This window comes from Lithobates pipiens, unplaced genomic scaffold (genome assembly GCF_037356315.1).
Source record: "Lithobates pipiens isolate NorthernLeopardFrog02 unplaced genomic scaffold, aLitPip1_a1.2 Scaffold_10, whole genome shotgun sequence".
Classification (NCBI taxonomy): Eukaryota; Metazoa; Chordata; class Amphibia; order Anura; family Ranidae; genus Lithobates; species Lithobates pipiens.
Window position 1 is genome coordinate 207243170 of NW_027507686.1, and position 26637 is coordinate 207269806.

The window sequence follows — 26637 nt, forward strand, 5'->3', positions numbered from 1 at the left end:
GCGGGAGCGTTGCGAATTCAGCCATACTATCTGTATGGCTGAACTCGCATCGCTACGGAGATCGGATGTGATTTGCACTGCAGTGCGGTGCGAATCACATCCGGATCTCCCCCCGCAGCAGTGTGAACCCAGCCTTATTAAAAGTCAGCAGCTACAGTGTTTGTAGTTGCTGACTTTTAGAAAAACAAAAACAAACAGCCGAACCTCCGCTTTAAGGTGGATAATAAACACACTTGGTGCCTTATCTGCATTAAATTAGCCTCAGAACCTGTGCAATCCATGTGTGTTCAGGTTTAAAGGGATGAGGTGGCAACCCTTGGTCCCACCCGGACATCTTCAGGGGCCGTTATGAGCTCAAGCGTGAACGGATGCTCTTCCAAACCTGTGTAGCCGCGTGTGTCCGGTAGCTGTCACCTGTAACGGACCAATCACCTGCAGCAAGGCCGTTCTCAGCGACACATATACAAAGGTGTGTATGCATACAGCTGCGGTGCGGGGGAGTGCCCATGTGGTAGACGATTTGCAGATGACTGCTTTCTGGTGGGCTCAGCCATGTGGAGGAGGATCTATCTGTACAGGCTTGATTTCTTCTCTAATTGGAAGCTGGATCTCTCTTCTGGGTTCTAGCAGCAGTCTGATGATGAGCATGCGCAGCGGTCCGTCATCAGGGGTCCAACTACAAGAACCAGGAAGAGATGCCCCACCCCCCGATGGTGCACTCCAAGGCCTCCTGGGATATGTGATGTAAGTGTCCCAGGAGGCTGCGGGCAGCTAAATATGTCATTGTCACCTAGGTGAGAAGCTAGGAAGTGCGCCCAAAATAAAGGTGATAAAAAACATGTTGATTTGTAAGAGAGGAGGAGAGATAGGAGTGGAATGACAGGAGGTGGGTGGGGAGGGGGAAAGAGGTCTGCTTTACTCCTGCTTTACATGGGCTTCAGCTTGTATAAGAGCAGTGTGAACAGCAAGCCTTTATTACATTTCCAGCAAGCTTACAGCAGTTTTCTCTAAGCCTTGAAAGAGCCCTTCAGCTCTGGTTTGGAAAATAGTACTACGCTGATCTTGACCCTTTTTGCACCGGTGCCTCCCAGCCCTTTAAGAGGTTTCAGATGCCGGTAGGGGGGCAGGGCTAATGATCATGTGACCACCATGATTGGCTGTCATGAAGATCACATGATCGGAAAGCTCCCAATGACAAGGACCAATTGGGAGCTTTTCATTAGCCACCAGGTAACTGTGCCAGGAGCATGCAGGGCGCGCACTCTGGGGACAGCTGTGTCGGCCAACTGGTAAGCAAATATGCAGCCTCTTGGCGCCAAGGCCCACCTGCCGAGAAGTCGCATATTTGCGTGTTGTCTGATCCTAGGGGTTAATGAGTGCTGATTGCCACTTTAAAGTGGATGTAAACCCCAAATTTTTTATTTTTTTTTATGTCATAATTTAGAGTATAGGATTTCCTATAATTCGAGCCCAGTCTTGCCACAAAGAGTTAATCCAACTCTGAGCAATCCTCTTTTATTGTTCAGTGAGATAAATCTTGACAAACAGAGAAAAACTTTGTCAAATCCTCCCCCTTGATGTGAGTGACAGGTGATTTACATATCTTGTGCACTAGCCTAAGAGACATGCATTATTATTTTTTTATCCCCTCCCACTCCTTTCTCCTGCTGCTCTGCCAGGATTGGCTGTTCCACACCTCAGCATAATTGGGCATGCTGAAGTCATGTTGCTACTTTCCTGTCTTTTCACTGGGTGTTAGATATCATAGCAGAAGTTCAGTGTAAGAAATACACAGGAGAAAATGCATATTGACAAGGGGAGTGTAGAGGTGGGCGGGGAGTCTACTGACATCACGACTCCACCCATGAGCTCCAGACAACAGACCCACCCACAGAATATGCAGTTTTTCAGGTCTCATAGCAGACAGAGGGGAGACACTTGACAGGTAGGGATACATGCAGGAGGCATGTATATCCTTATAGATAACCCCATGGCAGTAGTTTAGAAAGGATGACCTTGGGTTTACATCCACTTTAAACAAGCTGCTAGCAGGCTTCTCCAGGCTTTCAATAGGGTTCAAGTAGTGCTGAAGCCCGCTACCAGCTTGTTTGAATTGACAGTCAGCACTCCCATTAAAGAGGAAGTAAACCCTGATGGGTTTGCTTCCTCTTTCATTCCCTGTAAAGGCAAAGCATAATGGACTACTATGCATCGCATAGTAGTCCATTATGTGTCACTTACCTGACACAGGAGCCAGCGAAGTCACCGCTGTCCCCTGTAGTTCCGAGCGTCCATCTTCTTGGTGGGTCTCGCTGCTCCGGCGCTGTGATTCGCCGGAGCAGCGATGACGTCACTCCCGCACATGCGCACGGGTGCCGAGACTCGCGGCATTGCCGTCATCGACGATGCCCCGCTCAGTGCGCCTGCGCGCCGCTGTCTACGGCGCATGCGTCTTCGGGCAAATATCTCCTAAACCGTATAGGTTTGGGAGATATTTCTTGGACCTACAGGTAAGCCTTAATCTTGGCTTACCTGTAGGTCAAAGTGGTTTGGAAGGGTTTACAACCACTTTAATATGTGTTGAACATTGACAAACTGGAGCTGTATGATACTTTAAGGCCTTGATTACACTTGCTTCAAAATGTGGCATTGGACACACTTTTTTTAACGCACTCTGAATGCCAATCAAAGCACCTGATACAAAATAAAATGGTTACCTTACAGTCCTGTTCACACATATTTGCTTTGTGTTTTGCTTCAAAAATGATACCCATGTCACTTTCTTGGTGCTTCAAAGTGTCTCCAAAGCCTCCATAGAAGTCTATGACATAGCTTCCTTACAACTTCTGAAGCTTTTGAGTGGCTTTTGAGCGGCTTTTATTGAGTGTTCGTTTCTCTGTATTGGAGGTATTGCAGGTATGAGATATCCAGCAGAGGTGGGGCTTACTGATAAGTGGGGAGGGGGATCAGGACAGCTGGGGCTTACTACTGAGTGGGGGGGGGATCAGCAGAGCTGGGGCTTATTACTCAGTAGGGAGGATCAGCAGAGCTGGGGCTTACTACTAGGGAGGATCAGCAGAGCTGGGGCTTACTACTAGGGAGGATCAGCAGAGCTGGGGCTTACTACTAGGGAGGATCAGCAGAGCTGGGGCTTACTACTGAGTGGGGGGGGGGGGTCAGCAGAGCTGGGGCTTACTACTGAGTGGGGGGGGGGGATTCAACAGAGCTGCGGGTTCTACTGAGCAGGGGAGGGTACTAATAAGGGGACGGCACAGTGGTGTAGTGGGTAGCACTCTCAACCATGACACTACCTGTCTGGAGTTTGCATGTTCTCCCTGTGCCTGCGGTGGGTTTCCTCCAGGTACTCCGGTTTCCTGCCACACTCCAAATACATGCTGGTAGGTTAATTGGATCCTGTCTAAATTGTCTCTAGTATATGAATGTGAGTTAGGGACCTTAGATTGTAAGCTCCTTGAGGGTATGGACCGATGTGAATGTACAATGTATATGTAAAGCGCTGTGTAAATTGACGGCGCTATATAAGTACCTATAATAAATAATCTGGGGATCTGTTCAACGAGGGTACTACTAAACTAAGGATCTGCTCAACAGGGGTATTAATGAGCTGGGGATCCGCTGAGTGTGAGTACAGAAGCATCCAAAGCACATCAAAATAGCATGTTGAAGCGGTAGGCGCTTTAAAGAGGAAGTAAACCCTGATGAGTTTACTTCCTCTTTCATTCCCTGCAAAGGCAAAGCATAATGGACTACTATGCATCGCATAGTAGCCCATTATGTGTCACTTACCTGACACAGGAGCCAGCGATGTCACCGATATCCCCTGTAGTCCGCCGCATCCATCTTCTCGGTGGGGTCTCGCAGCTCCGCCACTGTCATTCGGCGGAGCCGCGATGACGTCACTCCCACGCATGTGCACGGGAGCCGACACGCGCGGCAGCTCCGTTGTTGGAAATGCCGCGCTCAGTGCGCCTGCGCGCCGCATGCGCCGTAGACAGCGGTGCCTGTCTTCGGGCAAATATCTCCTAAACTGTATAGGTTTAGGAGATATTTCTTGGACCTACAAGTAAACCTTAATCTAGGCTTACCTGTAGGTCAAAGTGGTTTGTAAGGGTTTACAACCACTTTAATATGTGTTAAAGTCACAGCAAGTTAAATGAGCCCAATAAGTTTCAACAAAACTTGCTGAAAGCTCTACAAAAGCTTTCTGTGTACACTTCTCTTATACAAGCTGAAGTCCATGTCCAACTGCTTAAAGCTGATCTTCATGTTGTAATGAAGTTTAAATAGCTGGTCCTTCACTATCACATGCAGCTGTCAGCACTGAACTGTATGTAGCCTCAGCTGTATACAATATACAGCTCTGTGCTCCAGTAACACTTCCTGTCCTGATCCCAGAACAAAATCAAGTTGGGCTGAGTGCTGCTCAGCCATTCACAGGAAGCTTTGTATTCTATGACTGAATACAAAGCTTTTTCTGATTGGCTGAGGTGGAGATCATGACATAATCTGCCTGCCTCAGCCAATCAGTGGAAGCTCAGCCCAACTTGGTATTGTTCTAGTAGATGGATGGGAAGTCTCTATCCTGCTATTGATACACAGCTCCGTATATACAGTGGCTTGAAAAAGTATTCACACCCCTTGAAATTTTCCACATTTTGTCATGTTACAACCAAAAACGTAAATGTGTTTTATTGGGATTTTATGTGATAGACCAACACAAAGTGGCACATAATTGTGAAGTGGAAGGAAAATTATAAATGTTTTTTAAAATGTTTTACAAATAAATATGTGAAAAGTGTGGCGTGCATTTGTATTCAGTCCCCCTGAGTCAATACTTTGTAGAACCGCCTTTCACTGCAATTACAGCTGCAAGTGTTTTTGGGGATGTCTCTACCAGCTTTGCACATCTAGAGAGTGAAAGCTCTGTCAGATTGGATGGAGAGCATCCGTGAACAGCAATTTTCAAGTCTTGCCACAGATTCTCAATTGGATTTAGGTCTGGACTTTGACTGGGCCATTCTAACACATGAATATGCTTTGATCTAAACCATTCCATTGTAGCTCTGGCTGTATGTTTAGGGTTGTCCTGATGAAGACGAACCTCCACCCCAGTCTCCAGTCTCTTACAGACTCTTAACAGGTTTTCTTCTAAGATTGCCCTGTATTTGGCTCCATCCATCTTCCTATCAACTGACCATCTTCCCTGTCCCTGCTGAAGAAAAGCATCCCCACAACATGATGCTGCCACCACCATGTTTCACAGTGCAGATGGTGTGTTCAGGGTGATGTGCAGTGTTAGTTTTCTGCCACACGTAGTGTTTTGCTTTTAAGCCAAAAAGTTACATTTTGGTCTCATTGGAACAGAGCACCTTCTTTCACATTTGCTGTGTCCCCCACATGACTTTTCCATAAAGGCCAGATTTGTGGAGTGCAGGACTAATAGTTGTCCTGTGGACAGATTCTCCCACCTGAGCTGTGGACCTCTGCAGCTCCTCCTGAGTTTCCATGGACCTTTTAGCTGCTTCTCTTATTAATGTTCTCCTTGTACGGCCTGTCAGTTTAGGTGGACGGCCATGTCTTGGTAGGTTTGCAGTTGTGCCATACTCTTTCCATTTTCAGATAATGGATTGATTTCTGTGAGATGTTTTGGAATGTTTTGTTATAGTCTAACCCTGCTTTAAACTTCTCCACAACTTTATCCCTGACCCCTGATCCCTCGTGTGTTCCTTGGCCTTCATGATGCTGTTTGTTCAGTAAGGTTCTCTAACAAACCTCTCAGGGCTTCACAGAACAGCTGCGTTTATACTGGAGAATGAATTACACACAGATGGACTCTATTTACTAAATAGGTGATTTCTGAAGGCAATTGGTTCCGCTAGATTTTAGTTAGGGGTATCAGAGTAAAGGGGACTGAATACAAATGCACGCCACACTTTTCACATATTTATTTGTAAAACATTTTGAAAACCATTTATCATTTTCCTTCCACTTCACAATTATGTGCCACTTTGTGTTGGTCTATCACATAAAATTCCAATAAGACATTTATGTTTTTGGTTGTAACATGACAAAATATGGAAAAGTTCAAGGGGTATGAATACTTTTTCAAGGCACTGTAGCTGAGGCCACCTACAGCTCATAGAGAATTGACATCCACTGTATTAGTGAAGTAAATAGTTAATTTGGACCAGCTTGGTTCAGCCGAACTATTTAAATTTCACTAAAAGCTGGAAATCAGTTGTTACCTGTGATCTCACAAGAGCTGCTGCATGTGGACAGTCCTTCAACATCGTCACTTGCAAAGCAATACCCGCAGTACATGCTATTCCTGCATTGTTGGAGAAATTGGATCACTGATCCGCCCCATGTGAAAGAGCCCTCAGTGTGAAAGGACCCTTAGGCTGGGTTCACACTGCTGCGGCTAGGAGACCCGGATGTGATTCGCACCGCACTGCAGTGCAAATCACATCCGATCTCTGTGCGATGCGAGTTCAGCCATACAGATAGTATGGCTGAATTCGCATCGCACCCGCCCCAAACTCGCACAGGACCCTTTTTTTGGTCCGCAGCAGAATCGGATCGCATGGGTGTTCACACCATGCGATCCGATTCCTGTCCGAGTTTGCAGATCGCACTGCGATATGCGAACTGATCTGGGGGTGTCATTAACATTTCACTGACACTCCCAGCAGTTCGCACAGGGCAGTGTGAACTGCCGCCGGGAGGATTCGCGGCGTTCCCGCATCGCTGTAGTGTGAACCCAGCCTTAGGGTTGATTGACTAAAACTGGAGAGCGCAAAATCTGGAGCAGCTGTGTATGGCAACCAATCAGCTGCTAACTTCAGCTTGTTCAATTAAAGTGGAGTTCCACTCCTAAAATTATTTTAGCATTTTCCAGCTGTATTAAAAATGATTAATAAAATTTGGATTATTTTTTTATTTTACTCGCTTCTTAACCACTTCCTGGCTTAAGATCATAGCACTTTTTGCGATTCGGCACTGCGTTGCTTTAACTGATCAATTGCGCGGTCATGTGACGTGGCTCCCAAACAAAATTGATGTCCTTTTTTTCCCACAAATAGAGCTTTCTTTTGGTGGTATTTGATCACCTCTGTGGTTTTTATTTTTTGCAGTGGGGCAGAGCAGCTATAGCGCCGGCAAAGCGTCGCTGCAGCGGCGATTTGTGGGTGGGTAAAACCGCCCCGCTAGCGGCCGAATACCGCCACTAAAATTACAGTAAAGTGGCGCTAAAAATAGCGCTGTTTTACCGCCAACGCCGCTCCCGTCCCAGTGTGAATGGGGCCTTACAATGCTGGTGCCGCCGAGTGGAGGGGTGGACGAGCGGGGCTTTAATACCCCGCATCGCTGGACCCTGGGACAGGTAAGTGTCCGATTATTAAAAGTCAGCAGCTGCAGTATTTGTAGCTGCTGACTTTATTTTATTTTATTTTTTTAAGCGGAACTCTCCAGTTTTAGTAAATTAACCCCTTCTGGTGTCTATGCCGGTGTTTCCTGTAATATAGATCAGTCACTGCTCTCTCTCCTGGTATGGGGTGACTGATCTTGTATCCTCCCCATCCTGTCATTCTGTATTGGATAATCCCACCTACAGCTCTGCTCTCTGCACAGATCATTTCCAGCACAGTGATGATGTCATTGCTACGTTTACAAGGCAATAACTTGGTTTGCAAAGGCATTTGGTGCACACAGGATGAGCTTATACTTTGTGGCTTTGAGGAATATATTTAAAAGAAATGTTTATCTCTGGAGACAAAGCTAGAAAAAGAAAAAAATGTTTTGTTTATTTAGGCTTTCGAAGATGTAAGATGAACATTTGGTCATGGCTTCAAATTCAGCGACACAGAAGGACTGGTACTGCATTCTGGGGGCACATCCATCTGATAGCCAAGCAGAGCTGAAACAGAAGTACCAAAAGCTAGCTCTATTAGTAAGTATATAACATGTTATACATATGATGGATACCTGTGTATGAAATGAGCAGTGTGCCTGCATTACATGTTGGTCAAGTCTCTCCACTAACCCTAAGCTAATGGAGGTAACATGAAGGCAGGTAACTCGTTCTGCCTGCCTTAAGTCGGCCATAGATGGATCGAATCTTGGCTGGTTAAGCAGGGATTGACGAGATACGATCCATGTATGAACAGGCTGATGTACCCAAGTTGATCCATTGAGCTACTTAAAGTGGTTGTATACTCCTTTAACATGTTTTTACCTACAGCTAAGACTATAATAAGGCATACCTGTAGGTAAAATGAATATCTCCTAAACCTGTACGGTTTAGGAGATAATCACCTTACATCAGCAGCGCATGCCCTGTGAAGGTCCATCAGATGCTGATGGAAAATCAGAGCTTCTTGCCAGGAAGAAGACTGACGTCATTGTGGCTCCAGCCCCTCACAGCACCGGAGCTGCAAACCAGGAAGAATCGCTGAGACAAAATGTCAGCTCCCTTGGTGGTGTCCGGGACACGGTGCGGGGACTTCGTTCTAAGGTATTTCTTAACTGCTTCCCGTCCGCTGGCCGTCAAATGACGGGTGGGTGGTGCGGCTCTTGTTCTGGGTGCACTTCATATGACGTCCTGCCAGAAGGACCGCTCTCGGCAGAACGATCGGTGCGCCCGTGGGGGTGCGCATCACGGCAATCTCAGTAAAGAGCCTCACGGCTGATCACGATGTAAACAGGAAGAGCCGTTGATCGGCTTTTCTTCGCTTGCGTCTGAGTGGAGTAGAGGAGAGCCGATCGGCTGCTCGCCTGACGGGGGGGGGGGGGGGGGGGGTCTGTGCTGATTGTTTATCAGCGCAGCCCCCCCTTGGAGGCCCACCCAGGATATTACCAGGGATGGCCACCACACCGGACCACCAGGGAAAGCCAATCAGTGCCTAGGCAGCTGCCAATCAGTGCCCACCCCCATTGCCTGCCAGTGTCATTAGTGATACATAACAATGCCATCTATCAGTGACGCATATCAGTGCCCAGCAGTGCTGTCTAGCAGTGCTGCCTATCAGTGCCACCTATAAATACCCATCAGTGCAGCCTTTCAATGCCCATCAATGTCGTCCATGAGTGCCCATCAGTGTCTCCTATCAATGCCCATCAGTGTTGCATATCAGTGCCACCTCATCGGTGTTGCCTTATCAGTACCCGTCAGTGCCCATCAGTGAAGGAGAAAATGTACTTATTTTATTTACTAATTTTCTCCTGGCTTGCCCCTCCCCCACGCGAGGAGAACACAATAGCTCAGCCGGAGAGATTTGTTTGTATTTTTATATATTATGGTGCCTTGCGCATTCACGATATAAAACGATAAAAACAAAATGATCGTCTCTCGCTACTATCTCACCTTGTCCCCTGCCCTTGTCCCACAGGTTGCAGGAAAGAAAAATTGCTTGATTCCTCCATCAACACACTCAGGCAAGTGATTTTTCTTTCCTGGGACAAGGGCCAGGGACAAGGTGAGATAGCAGCGAGAGCTGATATTTATTTATTTTTTAAATTATTTTGTATTGTAAAGGTGCAAGGCAACATAATCTGAAAAAAGACACAAACGAACTGAAGTTCTGCTTTTAGGATAGGCCTTCCTGGCACCCTGTTCCTCAGAATGATCCTGTCTGACATATGAGGAAAGTCCTCAGCTCTTCCCTGAAGGCAGAGACATACAGAGATACATTCTATGCTCATCTTCTGTTTGACATGCGTAGAGAATTGCTGAAGAATGGCCAGACTCCGGGATATCTCGTATGCATATGTAAATCAGCTTTTGGGTTCTGTTTCCTGCTGGTGATCAGATGAGAACTGTCAGATTTCACCTCCCAACTGATCTATGAGACTGGTACATGCATGCCGACTTACCTCTCCTCTTCTGTGCCAGCCAGGGCAGCTCACTTACCGCCGGAAAAATCAAAATCAAACTGCTTTCATAAACACAAATGTTCAGTTTGAAAGCAGGCAATGTCCCACAATGAACTGTACATCAACTTTAAGTGTATGTATTTCTAAAACGTTTTTTATTGTTTTGTTTTAGAATAGGGAAGGGTTAGAACCCCTGTAAAGTTGTTATTGCCTCTGTCTCTGTTAAGTAAATGAACCTTTTTTGTTCTGGTGTCACTGAGACGGAAAGTGATGGGAAATTCCAAATCTTTCAGTTGCCACCAGAACAAGAGATGAAGGGACATCTTCCAACGGACAACTGTATAAGAAGAGAATTCCCCTCACTTTGTAGATTCATCCTCGCTTCTTTTTTCTTTTCTTTTTTTTCCTGTCGCCGGACAGGAAGTGAAGAGAATTCTGCCCAAAAGGACAAAAATAAGCTTATGGGCTTTTTAACCTTTCCCTTCTTTATCTAAAATGGATAAAGAACCTATACTTTTTGTTGAGGGGAAAAATAATCAATCCCACCTTGATCAACATATACTTTCCTAGCAAACGTATTTTACAGGTCCATACGTGCCTCTGTTCCGTAATTACTTATATAAACCTTGAAGTGGTTGTAAACCCTTACATGTACCCAGTGAAGTGACTGGCCTCAGGTGATACACGGACATGAATTCAAGCATCCTATATATGTTGTACCTGTTTATCTGCAGTCTTCTCTTCTCTACAGTTGTTCAAAGTGACAAATTTATATAGCTTCTCTGGGCTCAGAAAACGGGTGGGGAGCTGAAGTTACACCCTGCAGTACTCAGTGAGGAGAGCCCTGAGAGCTGATTGGAGGGACGGTACACACCCCCTCCGCACAAGAACAGAGCTGAGGCTGTCAATCAGGTGGAGGTCCCTCCTCTATTACTTTTTTTTTTCTCTTGGTGTCAGGAAAACTTGTCAGAAGTGATCATGCCGAACAGGCAGCAAATAGAAATGACGCTTAGTGCTGTTAACTGAGACAAGTACACATTACAGAGGGCTATGCTTCATTCATACTTCATGTCAGAGGTTTACAACCACTTTAGGGCCCGTTTACATGTCATGAAGGGTCCAATCAAGTCAGCCTGTCAGTCTTTCAGGCGGACCATTTACCCCTATGGGCTGGTGGGATCTGTCCTCCTCTGTCTAGGCAGATCGGAGGACAGTGGTGTCCGTTTAATCCCAGCTACTCATAGAGCAGAGTAGGCACCATTTGCATAAACTGAGCAGACATGGAGGACTCATCCACACGCTCTGCTCTAAACAGCAGGAGATGATCACACAGATACCCTGCCAATCTTAATGAAGTCTGCCCCGTGTGCATGTGGCCTAAATATGCAATTGTGAATGTGTGCATTTAGACCCCTTTCACACAGGGGCGGGGTTGGCAGTAAAGTGCCACTATTTTTAGAGGCTCTTTACCGGCATATTTGTGGAGGTATTCGACCGCTAGCACGCGGGGCGGGGGGGGCTTTTAACCCCCTCTAGTGGGTGAAAAAGGGTTAAAACCACCTGCAAAGCACTGCTGCAGCAGCGATTTGCTGGCGGTATAGCCGTGCTGCCCCATTGAATTCAATGGGCAGAAGCGGTGGAGGAGCGGTATACACACTACATATGTGACTTATAGTCACGTGGACTGCTCAGATGTGAGGAAATGCCAGCATAGAAACTTACTGAAAACTGAGCAGCTGCCAACACTGCTATGTAAAATCCACAACTGCTGTGGGGACATGGACAGGAGGGGGAGATAGAGAGCAAAAGAATCAACCAGGTTTTGCAGAATACAGAAAATGAATCTCATAGTGACTGAGTATGAGCAGCCTGCAATACAGCGCATATATTATTTTTTATTTTATGATGTGGGTTTAATTATATTTCATTTCTTATTGTATAACCAGGTTAGGGGGTTTGGAGAGAAGAGAAAAAATGGTGGAGAGTCACTGAAGAGGGTGAAGGTCTACTTAATTTATTGTTGGAAAGCAGAGGCCCCCCTATAGCTCTGATGCCTTAGGCGTGACACACCAGCACGCAATTGTAAATAAAACCCTAGACTTTAAACAGATTTGATGTTCGTCACATAGCACCATTGTTTAGTCTAAGAAGTGCCCTGGTGGAAACGCAAATTAGGAGTAAATAGACAACTGGGTAGCGGTGGCAGCAAGCCAAGTCTCTATGGAAATGAGGATCCTGGCTTGTTAGAAAGTGGATATGAATTTACATTATTCCAAGTGATGACTGCTCAGACAATTGTTGCAGAGACAATAACTCTATGAAACTAATTCAGAGCCATTGTCCGACCCCATCACTACGAATTTTTCTTCGCCCATTTTATATAGGCTCATATTTTTGGGTCAGTGCAGATCGGTTTTGGAATGAGCCTGCAGCTGTTGTGTGTATGGAAATTACTGTTTACAGACACGAGACCTGTAAAAATAGGGGGAAAAGTGCTTTTGTGTTTTTTTTTCTTTTGTGATTATTTCTTTTATTTGCTGTTATTTGAATATTCTTATTTTCCAAATGCAGGCAGGTAATTATAGAGAAAGTATTACAGATGCAGATTCTATGACAGGACGAAGCTTGCCATGCAGTGCGCCCATAGAGGAGTACAGGTGCAGTGGAGTTTGGATGTCATGATATGTTATAGAGGTCTCCAAATGAACAGTTCATCTCTTTCCTTGTCAGCTGCTAAAGAGAACCTGTTTATAGAGGTTCTAAAGGCAGAAGTTTTTTTTTAATTTTTTTTTTAATCTTAATGCATTCTATGCATTAAGATCAAAAACCTTCTGTGTGTAGCAGCCTCTCTAATACTTACCTGAGCCCCATCTTGATCCAGCGATGTTGCAAGAGAGGCTTGGCTGTCTGGGATTCTCCCTCCTGATTGGCTGAGACAAACAGAGGCGCCATGGGCTCTTGCTGCTGTCAATCAAAGTCAGTGAGTCAATAAGGAGAGAGAGAGGGGGCAGGGCTGAGCCACAGCTCTGTGTCTGAATGGACACACAGACCTGCAGATCGGCTCAGGTGCTCCCATAGCAAGCTGCTTGCTGTGGGGGCACTCAGGAGGAGGGAGGGGCCAGGAGCGCCGGCAAGGGACACAAGAAGAGGAGGATCCGGGCTGCTGTGTGCAAAACCACTACACAGAGCAGGTAAGTATAACATGTTTGGTATTAAAAAAAAAAAATAACAAATTCTATAGGGCTTTTTTTTTTCTGCAGTGCTGTACAGAAAACATTGAACAATTCACACAGGTATATTTACAGTTGAACACCAGGTATGATCTTTACATTCATAAATAATATGTGACGCTACCTTACTTCCTATAATCATTAAATAATATGTGTATAAAAAAATTAATACTATCAATTATCACATAAAATAATTCACATCAATAATAAAGTGCATCCGTGTATCACACTAATGATACAATCATGTGACCAAATACATTTCTTAACAAGTCCCTAAGTAATGAATAATCTTCATAAAAAAAGTTCAAATTAATCATGCAAAAATAAGTGCAATTCACTTCAAACAGTGTCAGTCCAGCGATGCTCAGTGTTCAATGTGCTCCGGAGTGCACCCCTTGTTTCCCCAGCCTCTCACCTCAAATAGCGCCCACTACAGGCCATATGACACTGTATATACACTGGCTGTAGATTTCTCCTCCACTCCTCGCAGGTGGAGCTCTCTACTCATGCATGATTTGTTTTATACACATATTATTTAAAGTGGTTGTAAACCCTTACAACCCACTTTGACCTACAGGTAAGCCTAGATAAAGTCTTACCTGTAGGTCCAAGAAATATCTCCTAAACCTACACGGTTTAGGAGATATTTGCCAAAAGACAGCCACCGCTGTCTACGGCGCATGCGCCGTAGACATTGGCACGCAGGCGCACTGAGCGAGCCGCGGTCAACGGCGATATGCCGCGAGTGGCGGCTCCTGTGTGCATGCGCGGGAGTGACACATCGTGGCTTCGCCGAATGACAGCGGTGGAGCAGCGAGACTCACCGAGAAGATGGATGCGGCGGACTACAGGGGACAGCGGTGACTTCGCTGGCTCCTGTGTCAGGTAAGTGACACATAATGGACTACTATGCAATGCATAGTAGTCCATTATGCTTTACCTTTGCAGGGAATCAAAGAGGAAGTAAACTCATCAGGGTTTACTTCCTCTTTAATGATTATAGGAAGTAAGGTAGCGCCACATATTATTTATGAATTTGCCTTTTAACTGTTCAGAGATCAGTTTTATATGCTGGCAGCATCCCCGTAAATCTTTCTATTAGTGGCTTTTTTAGGTAGGAGCTATTTGGTTGTACGCACTAGTATCCTTTATTATTTATATGATCTTTACATTTACATTGGTCCCGACTGGTACAACGTAAATCTAAATCTGATATAAAGTCCCACTTTTCTTGATATATCCCATATCTGATAGGGAATCTTGAAATAAGTGTAGTACAGGGGGTCCCCGGGTTACGAACCCTTTAGGGACTTTCCTCCTGTTTGTAATCCGGAAATGTTCGTAAGTCGGCCGCGCATGCGCAGAATGACAATTAGGGACATTTCCGATGTTCCGTCGAATGGCGTTCTGAGCATGCATGGCAAATTACGGACATTTCCGAATGTTCAGTCGAATGGCGTTCTGAGCATGCATGGCAAATTACGGACATTTCCGAATGTTCAGTCGAATGGCGTTCTGAGCATGCATGGCAAATTACGGACATTTCCGAATGTTCAGTTGAATGGCGTTCTGAGCATGCACGGCAAATTACGGACATTTCCGACATTTTCCGAGGCTCCATCTGGCCGCGCATGCGCAGATTGACAGATGGTCTGCGCAGAGCGACAGAGGGTCCCCGCAGCACCGTTTGTAAGTAGGAGTGGTTCGTAAGTCGGGGACCCCCTGTAGTTGGCACTTATACAGTGAAAGCCACGATCTTGCAGGTCCTGCTCAGGTTCTATGCGACTGCTCCCCTGCACACTGACTGCTTAGCATTGGTGCTTGCATCTATCAATGTAGTAGCACTGACTACTACAGTGATTCTCAGCTGCCAAACGGGTATAAGATGTGCTACATTGTGCCAAGCTGGACCAATGTAAAGCTGGCCATAGATGATATGATTGTTATATCTGCAACCATGTGTTGCAGGAAAGAAAATCACTTGATTCCCCCATCAACAGGCGGGGGGGACGTCCCGGCTGGGAGAACATAGTGATTGTTTCTAGCCACTGGCAATAATCACATCCTAAAAATAAGACATGCTGGTTGTACCCAAGTCGATTGATGGATTGACTTGCAATCGGGCTGCCCATATCTGGTTTGACTCTTAGCTGCTTCCTGCTGAATTCAAACCATCTATGGCTGGCTTAAAGTGTTACAAAACCAGGAGTCTGCATTCACTATATCTGGTCTCCCACAGTACACAAAACATGTAGTACACAAATGCAACTGTTTTAGTAAATATAAACTGCTATATACCTTTTCTCATCAGCAATATATAGCAGTCTCGTGACTTTTTTATTAGAATCTGGTCGAGCACTGGTTAAAGCTTGTAGGAAGAATTTTCATTTCTCCTCTGACTGTCCTATGAGGCTGCATAACCCCTGACCCTCTGTACAGTGCTGATTGGCCCTGTGCTGATCACCCCCCTATAAAACAAAAACAAAAAAACTCTCTAACAATACATACCAAAAAGGACAAAAAGAACAGCGCCCTCTAAGTGCAGTATGCAAGTATTTTAATGTAAATTATAAGTGTATTAAAATACACTCACAAAGGTGGAATGGGAATGGGCATGTAACATGGTGTCATCCGCTCCGACTACCGTGTGAAGAGGAGGTCCAATGCTGTTATTATGGACGTGTGTCCGCGATCCTGTCATTCCTCCGGCCACACTGTTGGTGTACAGGGCTTCCGAATGGCGGGGACAGCATTCAGTGGCGTGCACAGGCGATAGTCACTTCCGGGTTGGGTCAGCGGGCGGTGCTTCGGGAGATGCGTGTCCCTTCCTCAGGCTTCAGTCCAAACTGAGCATGTGCAGAGTGCCTCTAAAGGCTCTGTACTGTCAGCAGATGGATTGGGGACAATGGAAGAAGGGGACGATCAGATAAGACGAGATCAAACAGCCTTTTTACACAATGCACAGGATTAACCCCTTAGGTTCTGTAGTGAGTATAGCCAGCATGCTTTACTGTGTGTGTGTGTGTGTGTGTGTATATGTGTATATGTATGTGTATATATATATATATATATATATATATATATATATAATAATGTGGGTTTAATAACAACTTAAGTATTCAATAAAAACCACACCAGAAGTGCAGCTTTAAATGGTATTGAAAGAGGAGACTCTTGGAGGTTCCTTGTCATGATGTGGGAAAGGGGGGCATGGCCGCGGCAGGTTGAACAAAGCACAGGCAGAGTTCAGTGTAAAATGCTGAGACAGAGATGACCTGGACAGGGGATATCAGCCTGAGGCATAGAAACAGCAGCACACTGATCTTCCCAGTGAACAGCTGTGCAGGGGGCATCTCAGCAGAAGTCTGACCATTGGAGTACAGGCAGGCTGTTTTCCTAAGTAGAATGCTAAGAAGCAAACTGACCTCGCTGAGATGGATGTACTTCCATGTCCTAGCGTGGTCAGTTTGAAATAAGAAGGCAGAGTGACTGGCGGGATCAGCAGGTATTTCATGCAAAGGAATCCATACAAAGAGAACAGGATACTTTTTATTACAAGTACATGGTACAGCAGTCACATATCAGAAATATAAAATTTTGGGGTAACATACACTTTCAGATGTGGGAACCATTATTGACCTCTAGGTTGGTTCTTAACCTGTTCCTTACCTGAGTGTCCTATTGGAGGATTATTCCAGGGTTAGACTGAGCCGGGCCGTTATCATTTTCACATGCAGGTAGTTCCTAAACCCAGCTAAAGCAGGTCTTACTGAATCTGCCATGTTGTGTAATTGAACAGTATTTGTTTTAATTTTATTTTATTTTACTAGCGCTCCCAACTGTCCAAATATGATTAGTCTGCATGACTTAAAAAAGCTTGCTTTCTTCTAGTTTCATCTGGTGATCCAGCCAGTAATTCTGTTGTTTTTCAAAAGTACAAGCTCTCCAGTAGAATGGATCAGTTTACATGGGTTAGACAAACCACTTAAAGAGGAAGTAAACCCTGATGAGTTTACTTCCTCTTTCATTCCCTGCAAAGGCAAAGCATAATGGACTACAATGCATCGCATAGTAGTCCATTATGTGTCACTTACCTGACACAGGAGCCAGCGAAGTCACCGCTGTCCCCTGTAGTCCGGCGCATCCATGTTGTCGGTGGGGTCTCGTAGCTCCGCCACTGTCATTCGGCGAAGCCGCGATGACGTCACTCCCGCGCATGCGCATGGGAGCCGACACGCGCGGCAGCTCCGTTCTTGGAAATGCCGCGCTCAGTGCGCCTGCGCACCGCTGTCTACGGGCAAATATCTCCTAAACCGTATAGGTTTAGGAGATATTTCTTGGACCTACAGGTAAGCCTTAATCTAGGCTTACCTGTAGGTCAAAGTGTGTTGTAAGGGTTTACAAACACTTTAACACTGGCAGGGGTGATTAAAGTTATCAGCTTTTTTTTTATTCATGCAAAACCTTTATTCCAAAAGGAAAAACTGTTTGGTGTAACTGCTTATAAAGTGTCAGGTGGAGTTTGGCTTCAATTTTGTTAGTGTAATAAATCTGCTAATACCCTTTAACAATACCGCCGCTGCTGTCTGCTGTACCCCCTATGCAGATTTGTCTCACTAAGGCCCCTTTCACACTGGGGCAGTAACGGCGTCGGCGGTAAAGCGCCGCTATTTTTAGGTAAATAGGCGGTTAAAACTGCCCCGCTAGCGGCCGAAAAAGGGGCAAAAATGCCGCTGTAGCGGCGCTTTGCCGCCGGTATATCAGCGCTGCCCCATTGATTTCAATGGGTAGAAGCATTGAATACACCGCTCCTTCACCGCTCCAAAGATGCGGCTAGCAGAACTTTTTTCACCGTCCTGCCTGCGCACCGCTCCAATATGAAAGGGGACGGTTTTTCCAGGTGCTACACAGGTGCTATTTTAAGCGCTGTAGCGCCTGAAAACTGCCCAGTGTGAAAGGGGCCTTAGCCCTTGTACACACGGTCGGATATTCCGACAACCAAATCCATCGGTCGGACAAAAGTTGTCGGAAAATCCGATTGTTCAGAACATGATGACGTTATTTCGTTACGACGGGACTACGGTCAGGCTAGTAGCCAATAGCTTTGGTCTAGGAATTTGATCTGAGCATGCGTGTCACTTTGTCTGATCGAAATTCTCTACAAACGATCGGACAAAGTCCGATTGGATCATGTTGTCAGAAAATTTTATAGCCAAGCTGGAAAACTTGGTCCGTTGGATATTCCGATGGAAACAGTCCGATGGAGCCCACACACGGTTGGATTATCCGACAACACGGTCGGATTGGACATTTTCCGTCGGAATATCCAACCGTGTGTACAAGGGCTTACACAGCAGGTGTATTACTGGCCAGATCACTGGGTGAAAACAGAGGGGGAAAAGCCAAAGAAAAGAAAACGAATGCAGCCACCACATCTAATGATTGGTAAGCTGCAATATATTACATATTTGGTTTTGGGTATAATACTGCTTATAGTAAGGGGTGGGAAGTCTGCAGGTGTTGTTTATTCATCCGATATAAGGTGACCGGCTGCGGGTATCGTCATCAATCTCGTGAGGGTTTATCACTTTTGGAATAGATGACTTTCTCACTACAAATCATTTTATTCCCTATTTGTGGGCGGGGGGGTCTTTGCTACTTTGGGGCTTACTTTAATCAAAGCTGGTTAAATAAAAAGCTGAAGTTTGATCCATCTATATTTGCCTTCCCTTGTCCTCCCATCCCCCACCCCATAAACACGCTGCAGAATTCTCTGTTTCATTATCTTGATGGTCATCAGCAGTTTCCAATCATATGGGTTTTGTTAGCCAACGCAATTGAGAATGAAAAGCCAGCATTCCAATTGTATCCATACTAAAGGTGCACTGAAATGAAAATGAGTGTCGAAACCGAAAATTCAGGATGCACTTGACCGAAAAGGCAATTGACGGTTTAAAAAAAAAAAAAAAATATATATATATATATATATATATATATATATATATATATATATATATCTATCATTTAAAAATAAATATATTAATATTAATTTCTTTTTATAAATAATTTTATTATATTCAACGTTTTAATTATTATCATTAATTAAAATTAATTTGTTGGCCATTATTGGCACATTTTGATTTGGTGTTTAAAAATCCTGCTTGTTGCATATATGATTAGTTAACCACTTCCCATCCCGGCCAGTTCTGGCACTTCGCTCCTACATGTAAAAATCATCTTTTTTTTTTTTTCCTAGAAAATTACTCAGAACCCCCAAACATTTGTATGTTTGTTTTTTATTTTTTTTAGCTAAGACCTTAGGGAATAAAATGGCGGTCGTTGTAACTTTTTATGTCACACGGTATTTGCGCACCAATATTTCATGAAATTTTTTTAAAAAAACACCGTAAAGTTAGGCCAAGTAAATAGATACCTAATATGTCACGCTTTAAAATTGCACCCACTCGTGGAATGGCACCAAATTTTGGTACTTAAAAATCTTCATAGGCAACGCTTTCAATTTTTTTTTACAGGTTACATGTTTAGAGTTACAGAGGAGGTCTAGTGGTAGAATTGTTGCTTTTGCTCTAACGCACACGGCAATACCTCACGTGTGATTTGAACGCCATTTACATATGTGGGCATGACGTGCATATGCGTTCGCTTCTGTGCACAAGGACGGGGGGCACTTTAAAATTCTTCTTCTTTTTTTTTTTTATTTATTCATTTTTTTTTTTTTCACTTTCTTAAAAAAAAAAAAATTGATCACTTTTATTTCTATTCATTGTAATATCAATAGTGTGTGAAAGGTCCTCTTTATGGAGAGATGTGGGGTCAATAGGCTGGAAAGGCTGAGATAAAAAAAAAAAAAACTCTCTCCGTCTTTCCAGCCGCTTCCTCGACTTTGTTTACTTCCGCCAGCTCAGACGTGACGTCATAATGTCGCGCCAGGGCCTCCGAAGGCCAGAGAGATGACTGGGGACCATCCGGTCACCGGAAATCTTTATGGTAAACTTCCAGTAGCGACCGATTAGTTCTCCTGCTCGCCGATCACATGGCTGAGTCGGGAGAAGCACCAGAGGGCGGTGGGAGGAGGGGGGTGTCCCCTTCCACCGCCTGTAAGAACGATCAAGCGCCTGAACTGTCACTATGATTTTTGTTACGGTGCACAGAATTTTTTTTAGATCTGGATAATGGCTGTAGCTGAAGACATTACACAGATATCCCCACTCCATGACATCATATGACGTACTGTCGGCAGGAAGTGGTGCCCATCAGTACAGCCTCATCAGTGTACATCAATGAAGGTGAAAAATCTACCTATTTGTAAAATGTATTAACAAAATATAAAATGGTTTTGTATTTGTATTTATTATTTTTTTACAAAAAATAAAAAACCCAGAAGTGATCAAATACCACCAAAAGAAAATGATAAAATTTATTTGGGTACAGTGTTGTATGACTGAGCAATTGTTGTTCAGAGTGACAGCGCTAAAAGCTAAAAATTGGTCTGGGCAGGAGGGGGGTTTAAAAAAAAATCTGTTTTCGATTCATACCATGTTTTGGACCATTGATGTAATCACTGGGCTTCTGGGCATCACTATGCAAAGCAGGCAGATCATGGCTGGTTGGAGGGGCCAGCAGTGTGCTGTATATTTATTATATATTGGGAGGAATTCTGCAAATGACAGAATGCCTTGCTGGGTGGGTGTCAGTCTGGAGGTATTCCTAGGCAGATTGCATTTTTTTTTAGAGCTCCTTAGGGGAATACCCACATGTGATGCTCAAACTCCATAATGGAAAGGACTGAAATTCAATGAATGAGAGGGGCGGGCTGGGGAGCAGAGCTGGGAAAAAGGGCGGGCAGGAGAGGCGGCTGCCCTGGGCGCTGTGGCTTCCTGTGAGATGGGGGGGCACTACATGGAGAGTGCCTATCTACAAGCTGACAGGAGTAATGGAGGAGGGAGAATTTATGTTTGGGGAGAAGTTTTGGCTTGCAAAGGGAATTTTTTTAATTAGATTGTAAGCTCTTCTGGGCAGGGCCCTCTTAATCCTCTATTTTATTGTATTTTATTGTATTTTAACTGTACTATCTCCCTGTTATATTATAAAGCGCTGCATAAACTGTTGGCGCTATATAAATCCTGTATTATAATAATAATAATAATAATACTGCTTGGGAGTCTATCATGCCGATTGGTGCTCAAATAGTTTTGGAGGCAGGGTGGATTTGATTTAAATCACAATTTAAATCCTGATTTAAATCACTAGTAAAAAGGCTTGATTTCTTTCTGTTTAAAAAAAAAAAGGCTTGTTTTAAATCAACTCAATTTAAATCATAGTTTTTTTTAACCACCAGCCGACCATCCACGGCCAGACACCCGCGATCACTCATGACAGAGCGAGAACTGGGATCTGTGCGTGTAAACACACAAATCCCGGCTCTTTTAGGGGAGAGGAGACAGATCGTGCGTTCATACTAAGTATGAACAGCAATCTCTCTCCTCCCCTAGTCAGTCCCCTCCCTCTACAGTTAGAACACACTGAGGGAACACAGTTAACCCCTTCCCTGCCAGTAACATTTATACAGTAATCAGTGATTATTTTTAGCTCTCTATAGATGTCAGTGGTCCCAAAATAGTGTCAGAAGTGTCCAGTCTGTCCGCCGCAATCTCGCAGTCCTGATAAAAAATCGCAGATCGCTGCCATTACTAGTGAAAAAAAAAAATGACATAACTCTATCCCTTATTTTGTATACACTATAACGTTTGCGCAAACTAATCAATACGCTTATTGTGATATTTTTTTTTTTTTTTTTTTTTTACCAAAAATATGTAGAAGAATATATATCGGCCTAAACTGAGGAAAACTTTATTTTTTTTTATTTGGGGTATTTATTATAGCAAATATTACAAAATATAGTTTTTTGTTTTTCAGAATTGTCACTCTTTTTTGTTTATAGCGCAAAAAATAAAAAACACAGAAGCAATCAAATACAACCAAAAGAAAGCTCTATTTGTGGGGAAAAAGAGGACGTCAATTTGGTTTGGGTACAACGTCACACGACTGTGCAATTGTCAGTTAAAGTGATGCAGTACCGTATCTCAAAAAATGGCTTGGTCAGGAAGGGGGAAAATCCTTCCGGGGCTGAAATGGTTAAAGAGCAACTGTCATCTCTGTCCCGCAGAGGCTCCTCCTCTGATCTGCTGTTGACTCACCGACAGTCTCATTCACTTTAATGGGACGGCTGGTGATGCGGCAGTGACACAACAAGGTGAGGGACGTGGCAGCAGCAGGTGAGTGGATGCCCGCTAACAGGCACTGCCATGATGGATCTGAAATGACAGGTGCTCTTTAAATGTAAGGACTTCCTGCTAGTTAGAATCTTTAATATTTGCAAACAAAATGAAGGTTGCCTGTTTAGACTAATAAGCTGTCAGGTTCGTAAAACCCCTATATCAGAACCAATTCGATCATACAATTTGTAGTGTACGTAGATTTGCAAAACAATGGGCTAAAGGAATTTCCCTGAACTTTGTTTTATCTCATGGTTACTGTGAAATTGTGTGAATGTGTCAATGCAGTGCTTGTTATCTCAGCTTGCAGAGCTTCGATTCATTGAATGAGTTTACCAAAAATGTAAATATTGCAAAATATACAGCCTCATGCTACATAACGAAGCTCCATTTCATGCTGAATAAACGACATTGTTAATGTATCTTAAATAGAAAGATAGATTTTCAATCCAAAAGCATTTTATCAAAATTAATTTGATAAAAAAAAAAAAAATCAGATTTAAATAAAAAAAAAATGCTGATATAGATATATATATATATATATATATATATATATATATATATATATATATATATATATATATATATATATATATATATATATATATATATATATATATAAAAATATATATATATATTTTTTTAAATCGTTGATTTTTATCCACCCTGTTTGGAGGTGATTTTTGCTGACACAAAATGCTCATACAATTTGGGGGGGGGGGGGGGAGGGGTCCATTTGGCACCTTTTCTGTGGGCACTAGACCTTGTCCTGGCACTGCTGGGGAAGAAAGCACTAGATGATGGCAGACGTCCTCCAGTCTGGAAACGAGAGGGGCTGTATTGTACTTGCTGCAGCTTCTAATGCACACTGTGAGAAGCTCACAGTGTGCAGAGAAATCAGCAATTGCAGTAAAGGAGAAGAGCTTGTACTACTGCACAAAACTGAAGGTTCTGCTTTAAATAAGTAAAAAAAAATAAAAATGAAGAAACAACCAGACAGATTTCTCCTTTTTAATTGTCTATATAAATCAAATCTGTAATTCTGATTGGTGACCATAGGCACCAACTTCGATTTACTCCTCATATGTTTTAGTGAATCGGCACTTTACACAAGCTGGCTGTAGCAGAAATGTATTTAAATTTGCCTCATAGTGGAAAAAAAAAGCCCAAATATTTCCTAAACACCAAGAAACAGCTTGGCTCAGCGGCAGCAAAGCAAAATAAAGTCGGTGCCAGAAAATCTCAGCTTGCAGAGAATCCCTCTAATGAGCCGGCTTGTAAACCTATCCGATCATAAGCATTGGGTGGCAGTAGTGTGTTGTAGATTGCCAGCCTCTCGCCGTCTCATAAGAATTTCATATTTTGTCCTAGATCTTTTGTTACTGTACGCCCAACATATCACGGAGGGGGGAGGGCAGGCTTGTTTACCAGGCCAGTATGGAGGGCACTGCTCTGTAACCCATAGCAACCAGGTAGGTTTTAGGGCTCGTTCACACCAACTCATACCTCGCTTTAGTGTACGGATGGGTGTCCATTGTGTAGGGACAAGGCAAGTTATATGTCACAAAACTGCATTTCATTCACTTCTATGACCAAAGCGGGACTGTGGCAGGGGTGTCTGCGTGTGTACACAGCGCACCTCAACGCAGCAACGGGGTGTGAGCGGGGCACATAGAAAACAGCCGTCTTTTATGTGCCCTGTGCAGATCAGTGAAGCTCAACTAAAGTGGTGTGAACAAGCCCTAATAAGAACAGGACGATGAAAGATGTTAAGCCTGTGCGTTACTTTTTTTTTCTGTATTAAATTGTGTTACAGTATTTAGTATTCAATTTGTAGGTAACCGTTTGCTATAATAAAAAAAAGTAGTATCATAATATTATCATTATTTATATTACCAGTACATTATTTATTTTAGACTTTTTGAAATTTTCTGAACTAATATATATATGTGTGTATATATATTCTCTATCTATCTATCTATCTATCTATCTATCTATCCTTGAACGAAAAAAAAACACGTTTGTTTTCCACACTTCGAAAATCAATCAAACTCTTGAATAATAAAAATAACAATAATAATATTATTGATAATAAAAAGAATACTACATGTGTGTATACATATGTGAATGCACATATGTGATAAAGTGCAATAGCTCAAAATGACACATTATCCAATGGACTTCTTTCTTCTTAAGCTCTAATTCTCTATTATCATCCTGTCTATTTCTTGAAACCACCATGAATCTAAGTTGGGAAACTGTATGACCCTTATCTACATAATGTCTTGATAAAGGCAGATTTTCTAGTTTGTTCCTGATGGAGTATTTATGGCTCGCAATGCGATCCTTTATTTTCTGTGTGGTTTCCCCCACATAGAGGAGACCACACGGACATTTAATGGGGTTGTAGGGGTTCGTTTTAAAAAAAAATAACAAACATGTTATACTTCCCTCCACTGTGCAGTTCGTTTTGCACAGAGTGGCCCCCGATCCTCTTCTGGGGTCCCTCGGCGGCTGTCTTGGCTCGTCCCCACAATAGCTAACCCCCCTCTGGGAAGCTCTATCCTGAGGGGGTTAGCTTGCGGGTGCGCTCCCTGTCATACACGCTGCGTCCATAGACCCAGAGTGTATGACTCGGTCCCACCCCCCGGCCAGCCACGTCATTGGAGGTGATTGACAGCAGAGCTATACTATCTATCCATTCAACAGCCAGACTTCGTGGAGAAGAGGACGCCGGGGGACGCACACAGGAGGTGAACAGGCTGTCATTGCCAGGTGTTTTTTCACCTTAAAGCGGGAGTCCGCCGTTTTTGTTTTTTTTAAAAGCCAGCAGCTACAAATACTGCAGCTGATGACTTTTAAAATAATGACACTTACCCGTCCAGCGCGCCCGCGATGTCGGCACCCGAAGCCGAGCTCTTGATCGTCTCTCGGGTGCTGCCGCCGCCATCTTGGGTATGGAAATCAGGAAGTGGCGCCTTGCGGCTTCATTTCGAGTCGCGCTGCGCAATAAGGATGGTCACCGCTGTCTCTGGGATCCGTGTGTTTCCCAGCAGGCAGCTGGGAAAGGGGCGTAGATTCTGCGGAAAGGGGCGTACCTTCTGCAGAATCTACGCCGGAAGTGGGTGCAGATACCTGTACTGTACAGGTACCTGCACCCGCCCCTCCCCCCTGTAAGGTGCCAATTGTGGCGCCGGAAGGGGGGAGGGTTCCAATGAGCGGAAGCTCCACTTTAGGGTGGACCTCCGCTTTAATGCAAAGGATACATTACGGTGAAAAAACACGAACCTTTACAACCCCTTTAATAATATAGATAACATAGGTAGACTGACAGGTGTTGTAATCTCTAATAGATATATCATAGCCCTTTTGTGGATGAGAAAAACATTTGCCTTTCATCATGCTAGAACATTGTATACACGAGAGGCAAGAAAACGATCCCTGATTTTTAGGGCCTAGAAAAATCACACGGGGGATGGGAGGGCTAAATTGCTTGCACGTGTTACTCTGACCGACAAGCACCTCACTCTTTTGAATATATATATATATATATATATATATATATATATATATATATAGTGTGTGTTTGTATATATTATAATATAATATTATTCCGATCAGTCATACCATTATGACCACTAACAGGTAAAGGGAATATCTCATTACATCCCTGATGAGTTTACTTCCTCTTTTTTTCCCTGCAAAGGTAAAGCATAATGGACTACTATGCATCGCATAGTAGCCCATTATGTGTCACTTACCTGACACAGGAGCCAGCGAAGTCGCGCTGTCCCCTGTAGTCTGCCGCATCCATCTTGCTGGTGGCGTCTCGCAGCTCCGCCGCTGTCATTCGGCGAAGCCGCGATGACGTCACTCCCGCGCATGCGCACGGGAGTCGACAAATGCGGCAGCTCCATTTTTGGAACTGCCGCGTTCAGTGCGCCTGCGCGCCGCTGTCTACGGCGCATGCGCCGTAGACAGCGGTGCCCGTTTTCGGGCAAATATCTCCTAAACCATATAGGTTTAGGAGATATTGCTTGGACCTACAGGTAAGCCTTAATCTAGGCTTACCTGTAGGTCAAAGTGGTTTGTAAGGGTTTACAACCACTTTAAGGACCGAGGAAGGATTTGGGGTGTTAGACCCCATATCTCTCCATAAAGAGTACCTGTCAAATGCCTGTTGTTGCCACAAGGATGTTTACATTCCTTGTGACCGCAAT

General features: G+C 44.1%; 1 protein-coding gene across 4 annotated transcripts in view; it reads left to right on the plus strand.

The window, feature by feature from the left end:
- The window catches only part of DNAJC24 (DnaJ heat shock protein family (Hsp40) member C24), an 85491-nt gene that overhangs the window by 2245 nt on the left and 56609 nt on the right, over positions 1 to 26637 (plus strand). For all 4 annotated transcript variants that reach the window (XM_077460867.1, XM_077460871.1, XM_077460870.1 and 1 more), the window contains exon 2: positions 7831 to 7969. In XM_077460867.1, the coding sequence (XP_077316993.1) occupies positions 7862 to 7969 (108 nt within the window). In that variant the 5' untranslated portion in view covers positions 7831 to 7861. The remainder of the gene's footprint in view (positions 1 to 7830; positions 7970 to 26637) is intronic.